Below are 24596 nucleotides of genomic sequence, written 5' to 3' on the forward strand. Positions count from 1 at the left end.
GAAAAGGTTAAAACTCTCTTATCTGCGAACATGGGGTTGTTTGGCGAAAGTCAATGTTCCAATTCCAAAGAAGCGGAAACTTGGACCAAAGACTGTGGATTGTGTTTTCTTGGGATATGCTTTTCATAGCATTGGCTATAGATTCTTGGTTGTAAAATCTGAGGTACCTGACATGCATGTCGGTACGATCATGGAGTCGAATGATGCGACTTTCTTTGAAGATATCTTTCCCATGAAGGATATGGCTACCTCATCTAATCAGGAGATGCCTAGTTCATCGAATCAGGAACCAGTTACAATTATCAAACCTGCCATTTCGATGGAACACTTTCAAAGTCCTATGGAGGAGAACAATGAAGTTCCTATTAGGAGCAAGAGACAGAGGACTGCAAAGTCCTTTGGTGATGATTTTCTTGTGTATCTCATAGATGATACTCCCAGTTCTATTTCAGAGGCCTATGCATCTGAAGATGTTGACTACTGGAAGGAAGCAGTTCGTAGTGAGATGGATTCCATCTTGGCTAATGAAACTTGGGAGATAACTGATCGTCCTTATGGGTGCAAACCTATAGGGTGCAAATGGGTATTCAAGAAGAATCTTAGGCCTGATGGTACTATTGAAAAGTACAAGGCTCGGCTTGTGGCTAAGGGTTATACCCAAAAGGAAGGTGAAGATTTCTTTGATACTTACTCACCTGTGGCTCGACTAACCACTATTCGAGTTCTACTTTCACTAGTTGCCTCACATGGTCTTCTCGTTCATCAAATAGATGTTAAGACTGCTTTCCTGAATGGAGAGTTGGATGAGGAAATTTATATGGAACAACCAGATGGGTTTGTAATAGATGGTCAGGAAGGGAAAGTGTGCAAGTTGCTGAAGTCTTTGTACGGACTCAAGCAAGCACCCAAATAGTGGCATGAGAAGTTCGAAAGAACTTTAACAGCCGCAAGCTTTGTTGTGAATGAAGCTGACAAATGTGTGTACTATCGCCATGGTGGGGGCGACGGAGTTATGCTTTGCTTGTATGTTGATGACATACTGATTTTCGGAACAAATCTGAATGTTATTAAGGAGGTCAAGGATTTCCTATCTCGCTGTTTTGAGATGAAGGATTTAGGAGTGGCTGATGTCATTCTGAACATCAAGTTGTTGAGAGATGATGATGGTGGGATTACATTGCTTCAATCTCACTATGTGGAAAAGATCTTGAGTCGCTTTGACTATAGTGACTGCAAGCCCTCTCCAACACCATATGATGCTAGCGTGCTGCTTCGAAAGAATCGAAGAATTGCTAGAGATCAATTGAAGTATTCTCAGATTATTGGCTCCCTTATGTACTTAGCCAGTGCTACAAGACCTGACATCTCTTTTGCTGTTAGCAAGCTGAGCCGGTTTTTCTCAAAACCGGGAGATGTGCATTGGAAAGCTCTAGAGAGAGTTTTGCTTATTTGAAAGGCACTGTAAATTATGGAATTCACTACACTGGGCACCCAAAGGTGCTTGAAGGGTATCGTGACTCAAACTGGATCTCAGATGCTGATGAGATAAAGGCCACGAGCGGATATGTGTTCACTCTTGGAGGTGGCGCTGTTTCTTGGAAGTCTTGCAAGCAGACCATCTTAACGAGGTCAACTATGGAAGCAGAACTCACAGCACTAGATACAGCTACGGTCGAAGCAGATTGGCTTCACCGTCTCTTGAATGACTTGCAGGTTGTTGAGAAACCTGTACCGGGTATCCTTATGAACTGTGAGAATCAAACTGTGATCACGAAAGTGAACAGCTCTAAGGATAACATGAAGTCATCAAGACAGGTTCAGAGAAGGTTAAAGTCTGTCAGAAAAATGAGAAACTCCGGAGTTATTGCATTGGATTATATCCAAACGTCTAAAAATCTGGCAGATCCTTTTACTAAGGGTTTATCACGTAATGTGATAGATAATGCATCAAGGGAGATGGGTATGAGACCCACAATATGAGTTGTTCACAGTGGTAACCTATTCTTTGTGATCGAAGATCCCGTGAATTAGATGTGGAAGACAAGCTGTTGGTCAACTGGGAGGAGAGTATCCTTACTATTAAAAATACCACTCCATGAAGATGCAATACTCTCCTAATCTGCATGGCAGGTTGATGTATATGTTAATGTGTTCTAAGTGGCTCTTTGAAGCAGAGATGTTGTCCTGCAGAACATCTTTTGAAGAACACACCTATATGAGTCTGATTGTCAAACATCGCAATCTATGAGAGTAGGGTTCTCTCTAGTAAACTCATGAAAGGTCACGGAGTATGACGCATAAGCTCCACCCGCGGGGAAGACCCACGGTAGCCACGTATCGGTCAAGGCTTTATGTGAAGCTAGATTCGCAGAAAACTTGCAGTTCAAGGCCCAGGTCACTGTTCAAGTTGCTTACTAGTGTAGCATAGAGTTCTAGGTGGAAGTTCAACTTAATAGTCTCCACTGCAGTACCGGTATATAAAACAGCATTTTGGAACCAAAAGCAAATTTTGTGTGCCTCTGGGATCTGGTGGGGGATTGCTGGAATTTTGTCCATTTTGGGCCTAGCCCAGTAGCAGTTTCAGAAATTCCTAATAAATCCTAGAGGCCCACGCAGCCCATTTGTGCAAGGCAAGAGGTGAAACTAAAGTTTAGTCCCACATTGCTAGTTTAGAGGGAGTTGGACCTCCTTATAAGGGAGGCTCCTTCCCCACTTGTATGAGCATGAGAACAAGAGGTATATCCACGCGCGCTCCTCCTCCGCCGCCCGCCACGCCACGCCTCGTCACGACGCGCCGCGCCGCGCCGCGCCGCGGGTTGCGGGAATGAGCCGAGCCGATGTCTAAATTTTTGCCACGCACTACGGGTATACGAAAGGCCACTCGGGAGATGGAAAGTTTTTGCTTTTTGCTGTAGTGGAGATTAAATGCGAACGCTGCACCCTTCGGCTGCTATCTGTTCGTTTCATCTCCCTCAGTCCCTTCAGCTCCCGGCGCTGCCCTCTCGCCTCCTTCTCTTGCGCCTATAAAAGGGAGGTCGCTCCTCTCAGCAAGACGCACCAAAACTACTTCTTCCTCTCGCCACCAGTTTCTGAGCACTGCGCTGCTGCTACGATCTTCTCCATCCCGGCTTGCGGCGTGCACCGCAGGTCGGGACAGTAGGCCTCCGAAACCACACTCTTTGAGTCCTGTACGGGAGAAGGGTGATAAGGTTTTTGGGGAGCGCTCTGCGCGACTACTGGCTGCTTCATCACGGACAATCCGGTCGCCGACGACTACTTCCCCGACGACGACTTCTTCCCCGACGACTACAAGGGTGATAAGGTTTTTGGTTTTATCTGTGTTTTTATGAATAATCGGTTTATGAAAAACTATGTTTGGTTACGAGAGTAGAGAGCCCCGTGACTCGTTAATCTTTGCTCGTCACTTTCCCCAAACTGGCCGCCACTGCTTATCCATTGATGTACGTATATGCAGCTGCTCCCCTCGAGTTCCTCCTCGGCCCTCTCTGATTCTTCTTTCTTCATTAGCTTCCCCTCGAGGACTCAGCAGTCCGCGCACGGCGGCGGCCGCTTCCCGTGGACGCCTCGACGTGCCTGCAGCTGCCGCTTTCGCTCGACCAGGCCGATGGTAGAGTGCTTCTGCTCAAAGTCAATCGGCGTGCATGCCGGCCGGCGGATTTGAATGAATTTCACGTCCGCTAAGGTAAAAATTGTGCTCACAAATTTGTTGCGGATGGAGAAATCAGTTTCTGTGAGTTTCTGCAATCGTGTTTTCACAAAAACAACTATGCATATTACTGGTTTTGTGGAAACTGAATCCTACTTATCCATGTTTTACCTGCAGAATCCAAACATGGTTCTGCTAAAACACTGTATCCAAACAAGGCCAGCGCGCACTGTCGCACCTGATGGTCTCATGCTTATGGGTGGTTGGCACTTTTGGCGGGATCTTACTAAGTTGTCCGTATAGGAAAACAAAATCCAAAACAAATAAGTTGTCGGCATAGAAAATTGGAGCCAACAGCACTGAGATCAGGGCGCCTCAGTAACATAGGAAACAAGTGCCCAAGTTAGAAAAAGCCGTGTATTTTGCGACCCTGACAACGGCGGGTTGTCGTATGGGCGAAAAAGAAAAGAGCGGCAGGCTGAGTGATATGCATGCAGCGCAGCAACAGACTTACAGAGTGAGATGCACATGATCCATGTCTCTTAGTGTGGCGTGATGCCTGCAGTTTGTCAGATTTATGTTACCGGTGTGGCATCTATTCTGAATTCAACTGTGAGATGCCTCCGGTTGCTCGGTTTGTCCGCGCGCGTCCTACTTGCTAACGGCGTACTGCCTTTCTATTCGGTGAGGCATCGCGTGCGCGCGTGCCAGAGCTGGATGGCCCGGCAACGTAGGGCGCGGCGTGAGCGTGCAAGGTCTCCTGCCCGCACGGATCTGGCATATGGAGGGCGCGCAGTGGAGCGGGATGACCGTGTCGGGAGTCGGCGTGGAGCTGTGTATGGACCCGTGGTCCTAGCGATCTGGTGCTAGGAAGTCGGGAGGTGCCCGGCGGCAACTGCGAACGAGTCCGGGCAGATCTGGGCCCGGGGCGTCTGCGTTTGTTGTTGGGACGCCCATGCCCTATCGTTGTGTTCAGTGGGTGCATTGGTGGTGCAGCTGGAGGCGCACAGAATGAATTTAGGCCGGCCACCTCAAACCGGCCTCAAACAATTGGACTGGCCGGCACACCTCGTGTTCAGCCCACATCTGAGGCGGATATAGGGTGGGTCGGACGCACCCATCACGTCGGAACTGACAGCCCGAACCCAAGGAAAAATGGACCAAATGCCCCTCCGATCTACCCGCTTTCACTCGCTCTCTGATCTCTTCTTCCTCCGTGCACGGACGTATGCTAGCTCCACCACCGCCCTTGTGCATTGCACGTTGTATTTTATGTGTTCAAAACATTGTCTGAATAGGTTTTAGGTTTTAGTCGCCGGATGAGCAGTAGTAAAGGCCCGACGGAGCTATATAAAATGATTCAAAAAGATTCTGGCAGCCATCAATGTTCCCTTGGTGAAGGATATGGACTATGACTATGAATATTCTCATTAATAGTGAAGATTCATAGTGACAGTGTATAACATTAAGAAAGAATGCAATGATGATAGAAGCTTATCGCGTTTGGATGATGCAGCTATTTAAACTGGTCGCCTCGCTCCTCGCGTGGCGAGATTGAATTAAACATGCAACTATTACCATCCCATGCATGGCCGATATGTAAAAATTATGGCCCATAATAGCTGGCGAACATTTGCTGGGAGGGGTTGGCATTTGCGAACATTTTAGATGCAAGTTTAGTTGCATGAGGTTAGCAGTTCTTTCAAGAAAAACATGGTACTTTCCGGGAAGAAGAGGAATTTTATGCCAATTGCAGGATTTACGATCTCCCAACCAAGTAAATTGTCGCAAAAAAAAAACATTCACTTGCCAAGCCTTTACTAGCTGACATTCGCCGGGTAACATTTCTGAAATTATAATAGTATGTGTTAGTTTTACCCACTACTATATTACAAACATGAAAAAATCCAGCCCTTGTTGCAACTTAGCGGCATCCATGAATAAAAAGAAGTACTCCCTGTCGTGGTTCTAAGCCTGACAGTAGAGTGGGGGGTAGGTATGGAGAGGCAAGATCTTAACTATGGAGAGGTTGTAAACACAGAGGATGTACGAGTTCAGGCCCTTCTCGGAGGAAGTAATAGCCCTACGTCTCGGAGCCCGGACGCGGTCGAGTGGATTATGAGTATATGAGTTACGAGATGCCGAACCCTTCTGCCTGTGGAGGAGGGTGGCTTATATAGAGTGCGCCAGGACCCCAGCCAGCCCACGTAGGAGAGGGTTTAAGGTGAGTTAAGTCTGGGGCGTTACTGGTAACGCCCCACATAAAGTGTCTTTACTATCATAAAGCCTACTTAATTACAGGCCGTTGCAGTGCAGAGTGCCTCTTGACCTCCCGGTGGTCGAGTGAGTCTTCGTGGTCGAGTCCTTCAGTCGGTCGAGTGAGTCCTTCGTTGGTCGACTGGAAGGCGACCTCTTCTAAGGGTATCCTGGGGTAAGGTACTTAGATCAGGTCCATGACCCTACCCTAGGTACATGTCCCCATCATTAGCCCCCCAATGGATTGAGGCTTCGAGTGAGGAAGGAGTTGATGTCGTTTCCGATTAACCTTTGCACACTGGTTGTGCGTTGTTCTGGACCAAAGAATTTCTTCATCGATAGTGAGCAACTTGTCTTCGGTCGACTCGATCCATTCTCTTCTTTCGTCGAGTGATCTTTCGGGCTTCGACGATCTCCGAGCGACGGATCGCGGGAAACCCCGTGTCTGACAGACTGATCTGCTGTTCGCGGATTCCGCGGGATGCGAAATTTGGGGACGCGCACGAAGCGGAGCGGACCGCGGTGTTCGGATGGGACGGGGCATAGACGCCTCGATCTCCGCGCCGCTTTCTTCGCCACGTATCCCGTCTGCATAACTGTTCCTGATATGATTAGATTGACCGGGCCCACCTGTCATCCACTCGGAAGGGACCTTATAAATGCGCCCGGCGAGGATTTCTGTACTGTGCCTCAGCATTCTCTCTCTCTCTCTCTGCTTCCTTCTTCCCCGCCCAGCGTGCTCGCTCTCGCCCCCGCACCACTTCCCTTCGCGCATCTCGCCGGCAACCATGGCCAAGGAGAAGACGGCGGCGCTGGAACGTGCGAAGAAGGCGTCGGCGTCGGAGAAGGCAAAGGGGAGATCCACCAGCCGCGGAGGGTCCTCGTCCAGATCCCGCCTGCCGAAGGGCTGGGTCCAAGGAGACTGGATCCAGTCGACCATCACAGAGAATGACCTCCTCGACATGGCCAACGAGGGCTTGATCCCTCATGGAGCTGCGAGGCTTCCGGGGAAGGAGTGGCAGCCCCAGCCAGAAGAGGGTGAGTGTCTGCTCTTGGCCACCCATGTTGATCGTGGATTTTCCTTGCCGCCGAGTGTTTTCTTCCGTGGCTTCTTGAATTTCTTTGGAGCGCAGCTCCACCACTTTACCCCAAACTCTATTGCCTATCTTGCTGCGTTCGTGTCCATGTGTGAGGGTTTCCTGGGCTGTCGACCGCACTGGGGTTTGTTCAAGCACATATTCACGTGTCGCTCTCAGACCGTGAAGAAGGCGAGCCCAGGTGATGAGAAAACCCGAGTTGTCCAAATGTGTGGAGGTCTGGGGATCCAGGTGAGGAATAAGAGCACCTTCCCGCCCATGACCTTTCCCGAGTCCGTCAGAGGCTGGCAGTCGACTTGGTTCTAGTGCCAGGTCCAGTCGACGCCAGGGCAGTCGAGTGGACTCCCTCCGTTTACCATGGACCGAGTGAACAAGCCCTCCCCTCTGAAGTTGATTCCGGAGGAGAAAGCTGACGTGAAGATGTTGATGGAGCGCGTGGTGCAGTTGGTTCGGGAGGGAGTGACGGGCATGGATCTCCTGGAGGTCTTCCTTAGGCGTCGCATCCAGCCCCTTCAGTTCCGGAGCCACTGCATGTGGTTGTACTGTGGGACTGAAGACGAGACTAGGGTCCATCCAGAAGCAGTCGACGACCTCACTCTGGAAAGATGGATGGTAGCCGTCACCGGGAATAAGGATAACCCACGCGGAGCTAGAAGGATTCCTCCACTCGACCACAACAGCGATCCAAACAAGGTACACCTGCTCTGCTCTCCACTATGTTCTTGTCGCATTCATTTCGGTTTATCCTGCCGACTGGTCGACTGATCCTTGTCTTGACATCTGCTAGGCTCTCACCGAGCTATACTTGATGCCCAATGGGGCACAAGCTCCGACTGAGGAGGGTGAGGCGAGCGGGGGCGAGAGCCAGGAAGAGGAGGAATGGGACTCGGACGTTGCAGAGGATGACGACGAAGATGATGATGACGACGGCGATGACGATGCCGTTGAGGACGAGGAAGAAGAGGAGGAGGAGGTCGTACCACGGCGCTCAGAAAGGCGGTCGAAGCTTGTCCACGACCCTTCGTCTGAACGTGGCAAAGGGGTTGCGACTGTTGTTCAGTCGACCAAGCGCCCTCGGACCACCTCTCCGGTGCCGACTGAAAAGGCGCCGAAGCAGCCCAGGGCGGCCTCGTCGAAGCCGATCAAGCTCCTGCCGAAGATGAAGGTGTCCATCCCCACCATATCAGGGTAATCGTGCTGCTTAAGTCTTCTTATTTTGTGTGAACTTTGTCTCTGGTCGACGCTGAAGTTAGTCGACTGATTCTTTGGAGTTGCAGTGCTGCTACTTCTGAAACCTCAGCCCGGGCTGATGACCACGAGATGGAGGACGCAGCAACTTCGAACCCAGGTACTGTATTCTTAACGCCGTTCTTAGTCGACTGACTCGCGATCTCTGATCCTGATTCTTCTCCGTAGCTCCACCCAATACTGTTATCAATCTCCCTGATGTTGATGAGGATGAAGAACCACTGAAGCGCAGGAGGAGCAGGAAAGCGTCCGCCAGTAAGGTGCCCCAGGATGTGGCGGCGCCTGAGATTCTGATTGCGGAGGAAGAGAACACCACTCGACACACAGTGTCCTTCGCAGATCCATTGATGAGTGCTCCGCAGCCCTCCCTCTTCACGACGCACCACGTCCCAGAGGACCAAGCTGGCGCGGCGAAGGAAGCCATACGCCAGGCGGGAATCATGATGGAGCAGTTGAAGACCATCCGGGACGCGAGCCAGGCAGCTTATGACGCCAGTTCTGCCCTCCAGAGCAATGTTCAGGTCAGTCGACCACAGTTTGTTCTGTTGGATATGCTGGCAAAAACTTTTCCTTTCCGGAATTTATAGTAGTCACCCACTGGGTGTTGTCGATAAAACTCCGTATTAGCGGGGGCACGCTGAGTGCACCCGCTGGGTGTAGCCCCCAAGGCTAAGGTCGACTATTGGCAGTCGGCCTTAGGCTTTATGATGTCTATCTTTCTGTCAGTCGACTATGTCGACTGGATTTCACGAACCGGTGGGGGCACGCTGAGTGCACCCACTGGGTGTAGTCCCCAAGGCTAAGGTCGACTGCTGGCAGTCGGCCTTAGGCTTTATGATGTCAATCTTACTGCCAGTCGACTATCTCGACTGGATTTCTCAAAACCGGTGGGGGCACACTGAGTGCACCCACTGGGTGTAGACCCGAGACTGTGGTCGACTGCTTGCAGTTGATCACAGTCTTAAAGAATACATCTCTTTTTTTTTGACGTCGATTGGTCGACTTTGTCTTCAACAGAATTAGTGGGGGCACGCTGAGTGCACCCACTGGGTGTAGTCCCCGAGACTACGGTCGAATGCTTGTATTCGGCTGTAGTCTTAGAAACGTGTGTTTTTTCCTTTTTCACTCGGAAGTGAATTATATTTGACATTTAGTCGATTGGTTCTTCGCAGAACTCTTGTGATCTTGTGGCTCGCTACTCTGAGCTGGAACACAAGCACACTCAACTCGAGCTGAGCTTGAAGCTGGTTCAGGAGAAGCTGACGAAGGCAAAGGAGGATACCGAAGGTATGTTTGGTGAGACCCTGACGACTGCTTTTCCCCTTGCTTGTTTCAAAATCTGATCTTGCTGTAACTTGCAGGTAAGGTAAGGGAGGCCCAGCAGAAGAAAGACCTCGAACTAGCTGAGAAGATCAAGCTTGCTGACGAGAAGTTAGCTTCAGTCACCAAGCTTGAACAAGACAATACCAATCTGAAAGCTGCTCTTGGGATCGCCAACAAGGAGGTCAGTCGACTAAAAGCTGATAAAGCTGCCCTGACCGACCAAGTCAATAAGTTGACTGGGAAGAAAAACGATCTGGAGGCCTTCCTGAGTGGTCTGGCCAAGAGGCTGTTTCTTATGCTTGAAGGTAAACCTTTATGCTTGGCAAACATTTCCAATTGTGGTTTTCTTCATTCGACCATCCTTTTGACTTAGAGATCACCCTTGCAGAATTTTGTCAAAACTTTGAAGAAGAAACTAGCCGGCTGGAGCCAAACCTCGACCCCGTCAATTCTCCGGTGAACGACGAAGTTGCCATGGAAGTTTTCCGACTGGAGTCCCGTGTTGCAGCTGTCGTGGACTATCTCGCAAGGCTGAAGGCCGCCACATCTCGCATCGACTCGACGCTCTGGCCCGAGGAGACATTTCAGAATGACCTTGAGTCGCTGATGGCCCGCTTGAACACGATCCCTGGTCGAGTGCAGGAATGGAAGAAGTCCTCGGCTCGGTGTGGCGCAGATGTTGCTCTGTGTCTGGCCCGAGTCCACTGTAAAGATGCGCGAGAAGAGAAGCTGGCGGCTCTTCGGGTGGCCAACACCAAGAAACACGACTTCAGGTCTTTTATGGAAACTTTCCTTGCAGCTGCCACTCGGATCACCGACGGAATCGACCTTGATGAATTCGTTGCACCTTCCAGCCCTCCACAGGAGGGGTAAAAAATTTCTTCTGGCTCGACGCTTTAAATTTGCCTCGGTATGCCGAGTGGAATTGTAACCGATAAACCTTAACAGACTTAATGCCTGAGCACTTTTGGTTCCTTTAGATATCGATTCAAACTTGAATTTGGTGCTTGAATATGATTGCCTTTGGCTCGAAATGTCTTTTGCAGGTTCAAAGCAAGGCGCCTATACTGCAATCGACTTATTCTTTAGTCCACTTAGACGAGCACTGGGCTGCGGCTAAGCCTCCGAGTGGGAGCCCGGCTTACCACTCGGTAGGATTACTATAACTTAGGCGAGCACAGGGCTGCAGCTAAGCCCCCGAGTGAGAGGGTTGCTCTCCACTCGGTAGGATTTTTTACAACTTAGGCGAGTGCTTGGACTGCAGCTAAGCCCCCGAGTGAGAGGGTTGCTCTTCACTCGGTAGGATTTAGATAACTTAGGCGAGTGCTTGGACTGCAGCTAAGCCCTCGAGTGAGAGGCTTGCTCCTCACTCGGTAGGATTTTTATAACTTAGGCGAGTGCTTGGACTGGCAGCTAAGCCCCCGAGTGAGAGGGTTGCTCCTCACTCGGTAAGGATTTTTATAACTTAGGCGAGTGCTTGGACTGCAGCTAAGCCCCGAGTGAGAGGGTTGCTCTTCACTCAGTAGGATTTTTATAACTTAGGCGAGTGCTTGGACTGCAGCTAAGCCCCCGAGTGAGAGGGTTGCTCCTCACTCGGTAGGATTTTTTACAACTTAGGCGAGTGCTTGGACTGCAGCTAAGCCCCCGAGTGAGAGGGTTGCTCTTCACTCGGTAGGATTTTTATAACTTAGGCGAGCACAGGGCTGCAGCTAAGCCCCCGAGTGAGAGGATTGCTCTTCACTCGGTAGGATTTTGATAACTTAGGCGAGTGCTTGGACTGCAGCTAAGCTTCCGAGTGGAAGTCTGGTTTACCACTCGGTAGGATTTTGATAAACTTAGGCGAGTGCTTGGACTGCAGCTAAGCCTCCGAGTAGAAGTCTGGCTTACCACTCGGTAGGATTTTGATAAACTTAGGCAAGTCCTTGGACTGCAGCTAAGCCTCCGAGTGGAAGGCTGGCTTACCACTCGGTAGGATTTTGATAAACTTAGGCGAGTCCTTGGACTGCAGCTAAGCCTCCGAGTGGAAGGCTGGCTTACCACTCGGTAGGATTTTTATAACTTAGGCGAAACGGATTTGCAGCTAAGCCTTCGAGTGGGAGTCTGGCTCACCACTCGGTAGGATTTTTATAACTTAGGCGAAACGGATTCGCAGCTAAGCCTCCGAGTGGGAGTCTGGCTCACCACTCGGTAGAATTTTTACAAACTTAGGCGAAACGGATTCGCGGCTAAGTCACCCACTGAGGGGGAATTTTATTGGACAAAAATAAAAAGTGACAGAAATTATGGAGGAACTTTGACACTATTATTTTGAGGTCCATGAACTACAGAAGTACTTTATTGCAACTCATCCGAGTGATAAACTTAAGTGTAAAATGGGCGGAGTAGCTCCGCGTTCCAAGCTCGGGGCTCGTCGATATTATGCTCGACGTTGTAAAGACGGTACGCCCCGTTGTGGAGAACCTTGGTGACGATGAAGGGGCCTTCCCAAGAAGGAGCAAGCTTGTGTGGTTTGTGCTGATCCACTCGGAGAACTAAATCCCCTTCCTGGAAGGCTCGACCTCTCACATTTCTGGCGTGGAAACGACGCAAATCTTGTTGGTAGATGGTCGACCGGATCAGAGCCATCTCCCTTTCTTCCTCTAAAAGGTCGACTGCGTCCTGCCGCGCTTGTTCAGCCTCTGCCTCGTTGTAGATTTCAACTCGAGGAGCATTATGGAGAAGATCACTCGGCAAGACTGCTTCAGCTCCGTAGACCAAGAAGAATGGAGTTCTTCCGGTCGACCGATTAGGTGTGGTCCGCAGCCCCCAAAGCACTGAGGGAAGTTCGTCTACCCAAGCTCCAGCCGCGTGTTTGAGATCACGCATCAGTCGAGGCTTCAATCCCTTAAGAATCAGTCCATTAGCTCGCTCTGCTTGTCCATTCGACTGCGGATGGGCGACTGAAGCGTAGTCGACCCGTGTGCCTTGGGAGTTGCAGAAATCTCTGAATTCCTCCGAGTCAAAGTTCGACCCATTATCCGTAATGATACTGTGCGGGACTCCATATCTGAATATTAGTTCCCTGATGAAGCTAACAGCAGTACCGGTGTCAAGGCTCTTGATTGGTTTAGCCTCGATCCACTTGGTGAACTTGTCGACTGCCACCAGTACATGCGTGAAGCCACTTCGTCCTGTTCTCAACGGACCGACCATGTCCAGTCCCCATACTGCGAAAGGCCAGACGAGTGGGATGGTCTTCAGGGCTGACGCAGGCTTGTGCGACATATTTGAGTAGAACTGACATCCCTCGCACTTATCCACTATCTCTTTTGCCATCTCATTCGCCTTTGGCCAGTAAAATCCGGCTCGGTATGCTTTGGCCACGATGGTCCGAGAGGACGCATGATGACCACAGGTCCCCGAGTGGATATCATTGAGGATGAGTCGACCTTCTTCTGGTGTTATGCACTTCTGACCAACTCCAGTCGCGCTTTCTCTGTACAATTGTCCTTTGATTACGGTAAAGGCCTTAGATCGACGGACGATCTGTCGAGCCTCTTCCTCATCCTCCGGGAGCTCTTTTCTCAGGATATACGCGACGTATGGAACTGTCCAGTCGGGAATGACCACCAAGACCTCCATGATCAAGTCGACCACCGCTGGGACTTCGACCTCAGTCGGATCTGTGGCACTCTTGGGCTGTGGAGTTTCTTCGGTGAAAGGATCTTCTTTGACTGACGGAGTGTGTATATGCTCCAAGAACACACCACTCGGAATGGCTTCTCTCTTGGAACCTATCTTTGCTAGATCATCAGCTGCTTGATTTTTCAGTCGGGGTATATGATGGAGCTCCAACCCCTCGAACTTCTTTTCCAGCTTCCTCACTGCACTGCAGTATCCAGTCATGGCTGGGCTTCTCATGTCCCACTCTTTCATCACCTGGTTGACCACTAAATCCGAGTCGCCATAGACCATCAGGCGACGGACGCCGAGTGAAATGGCCATGCGCAACCCATATAAAAGGGCCTCATATTCTGCCTCATTGTTGGAGGAATCAAAGTGAATCTGGAGCACATATCTGAGCCTATCTCCTCTGGGGGAAACCAGGACAACCCCAGCACCGGAACCATTCAACATTTTAGAACCATCAAAGAACATGGTCCAATGCTCCGAGTGAACTTCAGTCGGCTGCTGTTGTTCATTCCACTCGGCGAGGAAATCTGCTATTGCCTGCGACTTAATGGCTTTCTTTGCCTCAAACTTGATATCAAGGGGAAGAAGTTCAATCGCCCATTTGGCCACTCGACCAGTTGCATCTCTGTTGTGCAAAATCTCTGATAGTGGAGCGTCGCTGACGACTATGATGGAATGATCAGAAAAATAATGAGCAACCTTCTTTGTGGTCATGTATATTCCATACACAAGCTTCTGATAATGAGGATATCTCTGCTTGGATGGAGTCAAGACTTCAGACAAATAGTACACTGGGCGCTGAACTTTGAGAGCTTTTTCTTCTTCTTCCCGCTCGACCGTAAGCACAGTACTGACGACTTGTCCTGTGGCTGCGATATAGAGCAACAGAGGCTCTTTGCTGATTGGAGCAGCAAGCACCGGCTGGGTGGAGAGCAGAGCTTTTAGCTCGGCAAACGCTGCATCAGCTTCTGGAGTCCACTCGAACTTGTCTGCCTTCTTCATCAGTCGGTAAAGAGGCAATGCCTTTTCATCGAGTCGTGAGATGAATCGACTTAATGCGGCCAAGCATCCAGTAAGCTTCTGGACATCGTGCACTCGCACAGGGCGTTTCATTCGGAGAATAGTGGCAATCTTCTTTGGGTTAGCGTCGATTCCCCGTTCGGAAACGAGAAAACCGAGTAACTTGCCACCAGGAACTCCAAATGTGCACTTTGACGGATTGAGCTTGATATCATATCTTCTGAGGTTGGCAAATGTTTCGGCGAGATCAGCGAGCAGGTCGGAACCTTTTCGTGACTTGACAACAATATCATCCATATAAGCTTCCACATTCCGACTGATTTGAGTGAGTAGACACTTCTGAATCATTCGCATAAATGTGGCTCCGGCATTCTTGAGGCCGAATGGCATGGTGATATAGCAGAAGCACCCGAATGGAGTGATGAAAGCTGTTTTTACCTCGTCGGGTCCGTACAGACGGATCTGGTGGTACCCGGAGTAGGCATCTAAAAAAGATAGCCTCTCGCATCCCGCGGTCGAGTCAACAATTTGATCTATGCGAGGGAGAGGAAAATGATCTTTCGGGCAGGCCCGGTTGATGTGCTTGAAGTCAATGCACATTCGGAGCGACTTGTCCTTCTTAGGAACCATGACGACATTAGCGAGCCACTCGGAGTGGTATATCTCTCGGATAAATCCTGCCGCCAACAGTCGAGCCACTTCTTCACCAATGGCTTTTCTCTTCTGGACGGCGGACCGCCGAAGATGCTCTTTGACTGGTTTTGCAGATGAGTCGACTCTTAGGCAATGCTCAGCCAGTCCCCTGGGAACACCTGGCATGTCAGCGGGCTTCCATGCAAAAATGTCCCAGTTCTCACGGAGGAACTGGATGAGCGCTTCTTCCTATTTTGGGTCGAGTGTTGTGGAGATGCGAGTCGGAGCTGCATCGGGGTCGGTCGGGTGAATGTGAACAGGCTTCGTCTCACCGGATGACTGGAATGCAGACTCTGTGGCGGGTTTCTTTGATCGCAGCAAGTCACTCGGATCTGTGTTTTGCTTGTATTCCTCGAACTCGACCGCTGTCACCTGGGAATCGGCAATCTTGGAGCCCTTCTGAAAGCACTCTTCTGCCTTTTTCCTATCACCGGTGACAGTGATCACTCCTTTGGGGCCGGGCATCTTCAATTTGAGGTACACGTAACATGGTCGAGCCATGAACCATGCGTAAGCTGGTCTTCCCAAAATGGCATGATATGCACTCTGAAAATCCACGACCTCAAACGTCAACTTTTCTTTGCGAAAGTGTTTCGAATCACCAAACACCACATCCAAAGCTATTTGGCCGAGTAACTCGGCTTTCTTCCCTGGTATAACTCCATGAAAGCTCATGTTACTAGTGCTTAGTCGGGACATCGGAATGCCCATTCCTTTCAGTGTGTCTGCATACAACAGATTCAGCCCACTTCCACCATCCATCAGCACCTTTGTCAGTCGAGTGCCTTCGACAACTGGATCGACCACCAAAGCTTGCCTCCCAGGGGTGGCAATATGAGTCGGGTGATCAGATTGGTCGAATATGATGGGTATTTGAGACCATTTCAGATAATTTGCTTTTGCTGGGGCAACCATGTTCACCTCTCGGTTAATGACTTTCAGTCGACTCTTGCATTCCACATCTGCAAAGATCATCAGAGTGGAGTTGATATGCGGATATCCTTCCCCACTGTCCTCCTTGTCTTCAGCCTTGTCCGACTCCTTCTCCTTGTCCTTAGACTGTTTTCCCTGAAACTGCTGGATCAGGAGTCGACATTGGCGAGTGGTGTGCTTCGGGTAGATGATATTCCCCTCTTCGTCTTTCTTCGTGTGGATGTGACACGGCATATCCATTACGTCATTCCCTTCTTTATCCTTTACCTTCTTGGGGTTCCAGGATCCTTTTGGTTTCCCCTTAAACTTTCCCTGAGTCACGGCCAGAGCCTCTCCGGGAGCTGCCGGTTCAGCCTTCCGCTTTTGTTTCCGACTGGTGTTTCCTTTTTCCGACTGACTCGGCTTGTGCTTGCCGCTTCGGAGTCGGTCTTCTTCTTCGCCGTTGGCGTACTTGGTAGCAATCTCCATCATCCGACTCAAGGTCATGTCACCGGTTCAACCAAACTTCAAACTCAGTTCTCTGTTCTTGACGCCATCTTTGAAGGCGCAGACTGCCTGATGATCAGACACATTCTCCACAGTGTGGTGCAAAGTGATCCACCTCTGAATATACTCTCTGAGAGTCTCATTAGTCTTTTGCACGCAGACTTGCAACTCTGTCAATCCAGCTGGTCGCTTGCAAGTTCCTTCAAACGTCCTGACGAACACTCGGGACAGATCTTCCCAAGTGTAAATGCTGCTAGGAGGTAACTGAGTTAACCATGCCCTGGCAGAACCTTCCAGCATGAGGGGCAAGTGCTTCATGGCCACCTCGTCATTCCCACCACCAATCTGAACTGCCACTCGGTAGTCTTCAAGCCAAGTTTCAGGCTTAGACTCACCAGTGAACTTGCTGACTCCTGTTGCCAACCTGAAATTGGGAGGGATAACTGCGGCTCTGATAGCTCTGCTGAAACATTCAGGACCAGAAATATGCACTCGACTGCTTGTGGGTGCATCTCTGTCGAGTCCGCCTCGATGGGCTCTGTTCCGGTCGACCAAACCTTGCACGATAATGGATCGCGCGTCGAAGCCTGGTTCTCTGGGGTCGACTGGAACCCTTCGCCCTGTACTGTACTGACGCCTGTCATCTTGCTGCCGAGGAGCGTAAGACCCACCCCTCGGAGGGGAATGGGGCACTCGACGCCTATCATCTCGGTCGAGTCGGTCACCATATTGGCCTCGCCAATTCTCGTGCCCCTCACGCCGCGGAGGCGATCTGGGGCTGTGAGCCGACTGAACCGTATTCGCAGTGACGGATCGACTGTGAATTCTGTTGCGCGACTGAGACACGGCTGAATTCTGATCTCCCGCTGCCCGGAGCAGATCCCTGATCTGCAGCAAACCTCTGCCAGCTTCCGACTGCGAAGGCTGGATGGACTCTGCTATACGGGTCGCAGCTGCTAAATTCTGGATTGCGGTTCGATATACCTGAGTCGGCGGGAAGAGTTGGCGTCGACTGGTGTCGGGAACTCATTGCCGCGCGCGCTCGTTGAGTGCTCGCTGAAGATTCTCCAGTCGAGTGCGTTCGGCCAAATTGGCCAAACGTGCCTCCTCCAAGGCACGAGCCTCGGGGGTCTCTCCTGCGATGGGAGTACGTAGGGCATCCACGTTCCTACGGCGAAGCTCCTCTCTTTGCAGAGAGTCGAGTGGCTCGGGCTGGTACTCTTCGTAGCCTCGTGCGGGGTCGTCTCCGTCACCTGCTCCACCATCACGGGCGAAGCCAGGGGGACCGCGGGGCCCGTCGACCATCAAGATTTCCGCCGCTGGATCACTGCTACCGCACTCGGATGCAGTCTCTACGGAGCCAGTCGACAGATCGAACAAGCCGTAGAGGAATTCGTCGGGCTCGATTGCCGCAACCTGGGTGGTGGCCGATTGGCGAGCCACCGCGTGCCTCACCCATCGCTGAAGCCTCGACCGGCCTGAGCGCTTGCGCTGGCGGGAGACCGGGAGGGTGGATGATGGAGGAGTCGACCGATACTGGGTCGACGGTTGCCGCAGCAAAACGCCGCGGACACATGCGCGAAAATGCGTCGCACCGCGGACGGGGAGCGCATCAACGTCGAGTGGAGCCTCCTGGAGCCACGCGGAATCATCGGCGATGAAGGTGAGAGTGCCGAGACGGATCTCTTGACCCCCGACCAAAACTCCAGCAGACACCATGATGAAAGTACTCGGAAGAACCGCAACTTCTCCACAAAAATCGCTAAAACACCCGCCCCACGGTGGGCGCCAACTGTCGTGGTTCTAAGCCTGACAGTAGAGTGGGGGGTAGGTATGGAGAGGCAAGGTCTTAGCTATGGAGAGGTTGTAAACACAAAGGATGTACGAGTTCAGGCCCTTCTCGGAGGAAGTAATAGCCCTACGTCTCGGAGCCCGGAGGCGGTCGAGTGGATTATGAGTATATGAGTTACAAGATGCCGAACCCTTCTGCCTGTGGAGGGGGGTGGCTTATATAGAGTGCGCCAGGACCCCAGCCAGCCCATGTAGGAGAGGGTTTAAGGTGAGTTAAGTCTGGGGCGTTACTGGTAACGCCCCACATAAAGTGTCTTTACTATCATAAAGCCTACTTAATTACAGGTCTTCGTGGTCGAGTCCTTCAGTCGGTCGAGTGAGTCCTTCGTTGGTCGACTGGAAGGCGACCTCTTCTAAGGGTATCCTGGGGTAAGGTACTTAGATCAGGTCCATGACCCTACCCTAGGTACATGTCCCCATCACTCCCTAAGTCCTAAAATAAGGGTCTTAACTTTAGTATAACTCTGTACTAAAGTTAGTATAAAGTTGAGACTGTTGGGACAGGGAGGGTAAGAGAGAGAAAGAGATTAGGGCATCTCCAAGGCAGACCCGTATCCGTCTGGGATGCACTGTCCGGATCGCGGAAGACATCCAACGCAGTCCTGTATCGGTCCGCGCGGTGGTTCAGACAAGTTTTCTCCCGCAAATTGGAGACAAAGTGCGGGCAGGTTTGCGGGAGTCTGGACACCCAAAATGTAGGACTCCGACACCCCCGCCCCACCCAATCCCCCCTCCCGGTCCCATTTCTTTCCAGTCAGCCGGCCACTTCTCCCCCCTGCTTTGCATCTGCACCCTCCATGTCCGCTCCCACTGCACGACGTCTCCGGCCGTCACAAAGGCATTGTCGGACGTCTGCAACCACACCGACGTGCCAGCTCGACGGAGTTATCCATCCTGGAGCCGTTTGTACCCAGATACACTCCGCCCCCAGTCGATGACCTCCAAGGCGGACACCATGCCCGATAGGTACATGATTCAACCACGCACCGTGAAATCATTGTTGTATCACTGGCACGCTATCCAGATCAGCGTCATCAAGTTTTGCGACGTGGTTCGTCAGCTTGAGGCAAGGTGTCCATTGCATGCGGTAGAGGACGAGATGATAAGTTTTACTTTCTCTTGCTCAACTTGTTGATTGAGTCAGTCACTAAATGTTGGTCTACACTATAATCCGCACGCACTGTCGTGGTGTACCACAAAATAGAGGTACATGTATTAAAGCACACACATTATTGGATGAAGCTGAAGGAGCAATATGTGTGGGATGACATGATCTATTGATTAAAAACTTGTTGGATATCTAGTTCATCTAGTCGAATTTGAGACATTTTTGTACTAAACTAGATGAACAAATACGGTTGGATGTCGTGCACGCCATCCAGCCGTATTTGTTTACATCAGTTTGCACAGTACGTATGGATGATTTATGCTATTTACTATCCAAATTCGATGAATACGGGTTGGTTTGCATGAATTTCATTCTATTAGTTAAAATAAGGTTTCAAATGTAAACAAATACGGTTGGATGGCGTGCTCTCGCATCCCTGTCCGTAAACTGATCTTCCGTCCGCGGACGGATGAAGGAGGAAATTTGCGGATTGATGTTGGAGATGCCTTAGGAGAGAAGACCGACCAAATCACCAAGTGGCATCCCACCAGCGCGGTCTACACCGTGCTTCCGTATCAGTATATATACATGGACCGACGGTCTCCCGATTTGAACAGACACATCAATAGGCGGCATCCGCAGCCCTCACAGTCAGTCATGCAAAGCGAAATCTGGCTGCTATGGGCGACGCTTTCCGCCGCGCTCCTTTACTACCTGAGGAACGTAGCCCGCCGGGGCACCGGACGGCTACCTCCGGGTCCCAGGCCGCTCCCGGTCCTCGGCAACCTACTGGACCTACGAGGCAACCTCCACCACACGCTGGCGCGTCTCGCGCTCGCCCATGGCCCTGTAATGATGCTCAAGCTTGGCATCACGGCCACAGTTGTAGTCTGCTCGCGTGACGCCGCGAGGGAGGCCTACACCAAGTACGACCGGCACCTCGCCGGGCGTGCCATTCCGGACGTGGCAAACGCTCTCGGCAACTCCAAGCGGTCCATGATATGGCTGCCAGGCTCTGACCCGCTCTGGCAGACACTGCGTGGCATCGTGGCCTCGCACATATTCTCCCCCCGCGGCCTCGCCATGGTGCGTGGCGTACGCGAGCGCAAGGTGCGCGACATGCTGGTCTACTTCCGCCACCGTGCAGGTCAAGAAGTGGACGTCGGGCATGGCGTGTATGGGGGCGTGCTGAACCTCATGTCGAGCGCCTTCTTCTCTGTGGATGTGGTCGACCTGGGCGGCGAGTCCGCCCATGGGTTACGGGAACTGGTGGAGGACATCATCACGGCTCTCGCGAAGCCCAATGTCTCTGACATCTTCCCTTTCCTCCGGCCACTCGACTTGCAAGGGTGGCGTCGATGGGTGGCGGGGCGCTACGGGAAAGTCTTCGGCATACTTGATGACATAATTGGCCGACGTTTGTCTTTGCCAGGTGCCCTAACCACCAAGGGCAAGCACAAGCACGGCGACTTCCTGGACTCGCTGCTGGAGCTCGTTTCCATAGGCAAGATCGGCCGCGACATGGCGACAACCATGCTGTTCGACGTCTTCGCCGCCGGGACCGACACAATCGCCATCACCATAGAGTGGGCGATGGCCGAGCTGCTTCGGAACCCGCGCGTCATGGCCAAGGTGCGCGCGGAGATGGACGTCAAACTCGGCGGCAAGGACACCATCGAGGAGCCCGACGCAGCGAACCTGCCCTACCTACAGGCCGTGGTAAAGGAGGTGATGCGACTGCACCCGGTGTCGCCGATTCTGTTGCCTCACCAGGCCGTAGAGGACGGCGTGGAGATTGGTGGGTACACCGTGCCCAAGGGCTCCAGGGTAATCTTCAACGTGTGGGCGATAATGCGGGACCCGGCGGCATGGGAGAGGCCCGACGAGTTTGTGCCGGAGAGGTTCCTCGACATGGCGGATATGGTGGACTTCCGGGGCAAGCACTTCCAGTTCATACCGTTCGGCTCCGGCCGGCGGCTTTGCCCCGGGTTGCCGATGGCGGAGCGGGTCGTGCCTTTCATCCTGGCGTCGCTGCTGCACGCGTTTGAGTGGCGGCTCCCGGACGGCGTGTCCGCCGATGAGTTGGACGTGTCCGAGAAATTTACCACCGTCAACGCGCTCGCGGTCCCTCTCAAGGCCTTGCCCTTCGTGCTCACCTAACCAATTCAGACTAATGCAGGCGAGAACTAGACTGTAGCTTAATGGCAAGGATGGGCAGTGGCACACCCAGCGGCCAGGGTTTGAATCCCGTCGGGGTCGAATTTCTGATTCCTCATCTGGGTGGGCTTCTTCTATAAAAATATATGTCCTGAATGCTAGCGCCGATGGATCTCATTTTTATTTAGACTAGTGCAGGCTGGCCCTTGTCACAAGGAGTGCTCGATTACCTCAAAAAGAAAAGAGTGCTCAATCGTTTTCCTTTCGAAATCAAGTCCTCTATTATTTCTCATCAATTTTTATCTTTATCTTTACCTAATAATAAAAGGGTTATTGTTTATTTCTTCTGAATTTATACGAATTTCATCCGTCTGTTTGTTTCCAAATTTCGTTCATCCGTACATACGATTTCCAGGTTTTTGACCCGTCGGCCGTATGGGCCTCACCCCACCCGTGCCTACTGGAGTCCAACACACGACCTCACATTCAATTTTCAAGGACATGTTGAACTGACCACGCTGAAGATTGTGTAAAGAAAATAAGTTCGTATGTTTTACATTGTCCCACCTCGCTCCCTTATATAAAATCGCACCAACTTATATGCGTCTACAAATTTATATCAATATAAGCAGCCCATAAAATAACGATTGAATCGGTAACGGTCTCTCCACACGAATAAAACCCATAGCTCAACTAGGATTAGGATTAGACGATATTGGACTTATCTCTACTTCCAATGGAGCATTTGGTAGCCTGGTATTTCGGTTTTATTTCCTCCCACCTCTCACTACTGATTTTTCTTTCTTAATTAATAACTCCACCCTCCCTCTGGTTTTCTGTTTTTTTCCCTAATCTAATTGAAGTCATTGATCCTTCCATAGTCACGGTGCACTTACGTGTAGCCTTTTTTTGGAGGGGAACTTACGTGTAGCCTTGACAGATCGGTTTTCATATAAAAGAAAACACAATCATCAAATGTTGGTGTGATATTTCCTTTTTATAGGACTAGTGCAGGCTGGCCCTCGTCACAAGGAGTGCTCGATTACCTCAAAAAAAAAGACCACGCTGAAGATTGTGTAAAGAAAATAAGTTCGTATGTTTTACATTGTCCCACCTCGCTCCCTTGTATAAAATCGCACCAACTTATATGCGTCTACAAATTTATATCAATATAAGCAGCCTATAAAATAACGATTGAATCGGTATCGGTCTCTCCACAGGAATAAAACCCATAGCTCAACTAGGATTAGGACTAGACAATATTGGACTTACCTCTACTCCTAATGGAGCATTTCGTAGCCTGATCTGTTTTATTTCCTCCCACCTCTCACTATTGATTTTTTTTCTTATTTAATAACTCCACCCTCCCGCTGGTTTTATGTTTTTTTCCCTAATCTAATTGAAGTCATCGATCCTTCCATAGTCACCATGCACTTACGTGTAGCTTTTTTTCTTTTTGAGGGGAACTTACGCGTAGCCTTGACGTGTGGGCGTTAGGGGATCTGCTCACACATTTTGTGTGGTATATAAGAGGAATGGCCCACATACCTACGTGTGGGCAAAACAAGTAATGCCCACACACCTCTTTTTTCCCTCCCGATCCCTCTGACACGCATGCGTGTGGACGAAATAGATAAAGCCCACACGCCCTGCGCGTCAGGCCTCGTACCTCGTGGTCCCGCACGCCTCGCGTGACAGTCACCGCACGCCCGCAGTTGCCATGGTCCAGACCCTCGTCCATGTTCGTTTAACTGCAGTTGCCATATCGCTGAACTAAGGTTGCCATGTCGGACAACTACAGTTGCCATGGTTGCTCAACTGCAGTTGCCATGTATTGTCTGGTCTACTGCAGTTGCCATGATTTCAAAAACTTTAGGAGTTGCCACCTACTAACACTAGGTAGTTGAGAGAGCTGTCATGTGCTCACAAGCACGGTAGGGCAGTTGCCATGTAAAAGGAAGAGTTGCCATCTGCTTATGTGCACGCTATGACAGTTGCCATGTACCATGCAAAAAACACATGGCAACTCGGGTAAAAAAGAGTTGTCATCTGCTTACGTGCTCACTAGGCAATTGCCGTGTACTCTGCATAAAAACATGGCAACTGACATGTTCGGGAAAAAAAAAGAGAGTTGTCACCTGCTTATAAAGCACACTAGGGCAGTTGCCATGTACACTGCAAAACACATGGCAAGTGGCAACTTGGCCGTGGGAGATGAGATGGGCGTGTGGGCGAGATGACAAATGCCCACACATTAACCCTTGTGCGTTAGTGGAAATTGGCGTGTGGGCGAACTGCTAAACGCCCACACACCGGCCCCTCCCGTGTGCTGAAACGGCCGTGTGGGCGACCGGGTGAATGCACACACACCAGCCCGGTCCTACGTGGCACTAGAAACATGTCAATATTCGTGCGCTCACAAACGGATGCGGATCCACGCGCGTGGGCGAGATGCAAACGCCCACACGTGTGGGCGTTAGTGTTTTCGAAAATAAAACACAATCATCAAATGTTGGTGTGATATTTCCTTTTTATAGGACTTACTGCCATAGACGGCCGAGACGATAACTTCCATATAAAAAATAAAGGGAAACACAATCAGGTTTCCTTTCCTTTCCAAAGTTGCAGCCACCGACCCCTCCTCGGATCACGTTCTTTTTCTCATGCCACCATCGATGATATGCTCTCAGATTTCCGTCGTCCTCCCCACGCTGCCAATCCAACTACACGAACACCGCCGACATAGGAAACCACCGCTCCTCCTCCGCGACCCTGCTGCCATTCCTCCACGTTGCCAAGCTCCAATGCACAACTACACGTTACCCGTGCTTATGCTGCTATTGGGTACAGGTACCCAAGGTTCGCCGGTGTGTCTGTATTTTCCCCTCTGTGCGGCTACCTGAACGGATGGCGGTGGATCTGGGACTCGCAAGGAAGGCTGGAAAGCTACCGACTAGATGGCCATGGGTGGCCCACAGAAGGTTTGAAACCTGCTATGGCGTAATTTTGTGCAACCTGCATGAAGATTGTAGGAGCTATCGATGTGGTCATCCCATCAGCAACATGTATGTACTGCATAGCACAT

The 24596-nt window shown here is 51.0% G+C and overlaps 1 protein-coding gene across 1 annotated transcript; it reads left to right on the forward strand.

Annotated features, from left to right (window-relative positions):
* The first annotated feature begins 20011 nt into the window (after positions 1-20011).
* LOC123133238 (cytochrome P450 76M5-like) lies at positions 20012-21514 on the forward strand. The gene has a single exon (XM_044552756.1). The coding sequence runs from the start codon at positions 20012-20014 to the stop codon at positions 21512-21514; it is 1503 nt and encodes a 500-aa protein (XP_044408691.1).
* Positions 21515-24596: the final 3082 nt, after the last annotated feature.

This window comes from Triticum aestivum, chromosome 6B (genome assembly GCF_018294505.1).
Source record: "Triticum aestivum cultivar Chinese Spring chromosome 6B, IWGSC CS RefSeq v2.1, whole genome shotgun sequence".
NCBI lineage: Eukaryota > Viridiplantae > Streptophyta > Magnoliopsida > Poales > Poaceae > Triticum > Triticum aestivum.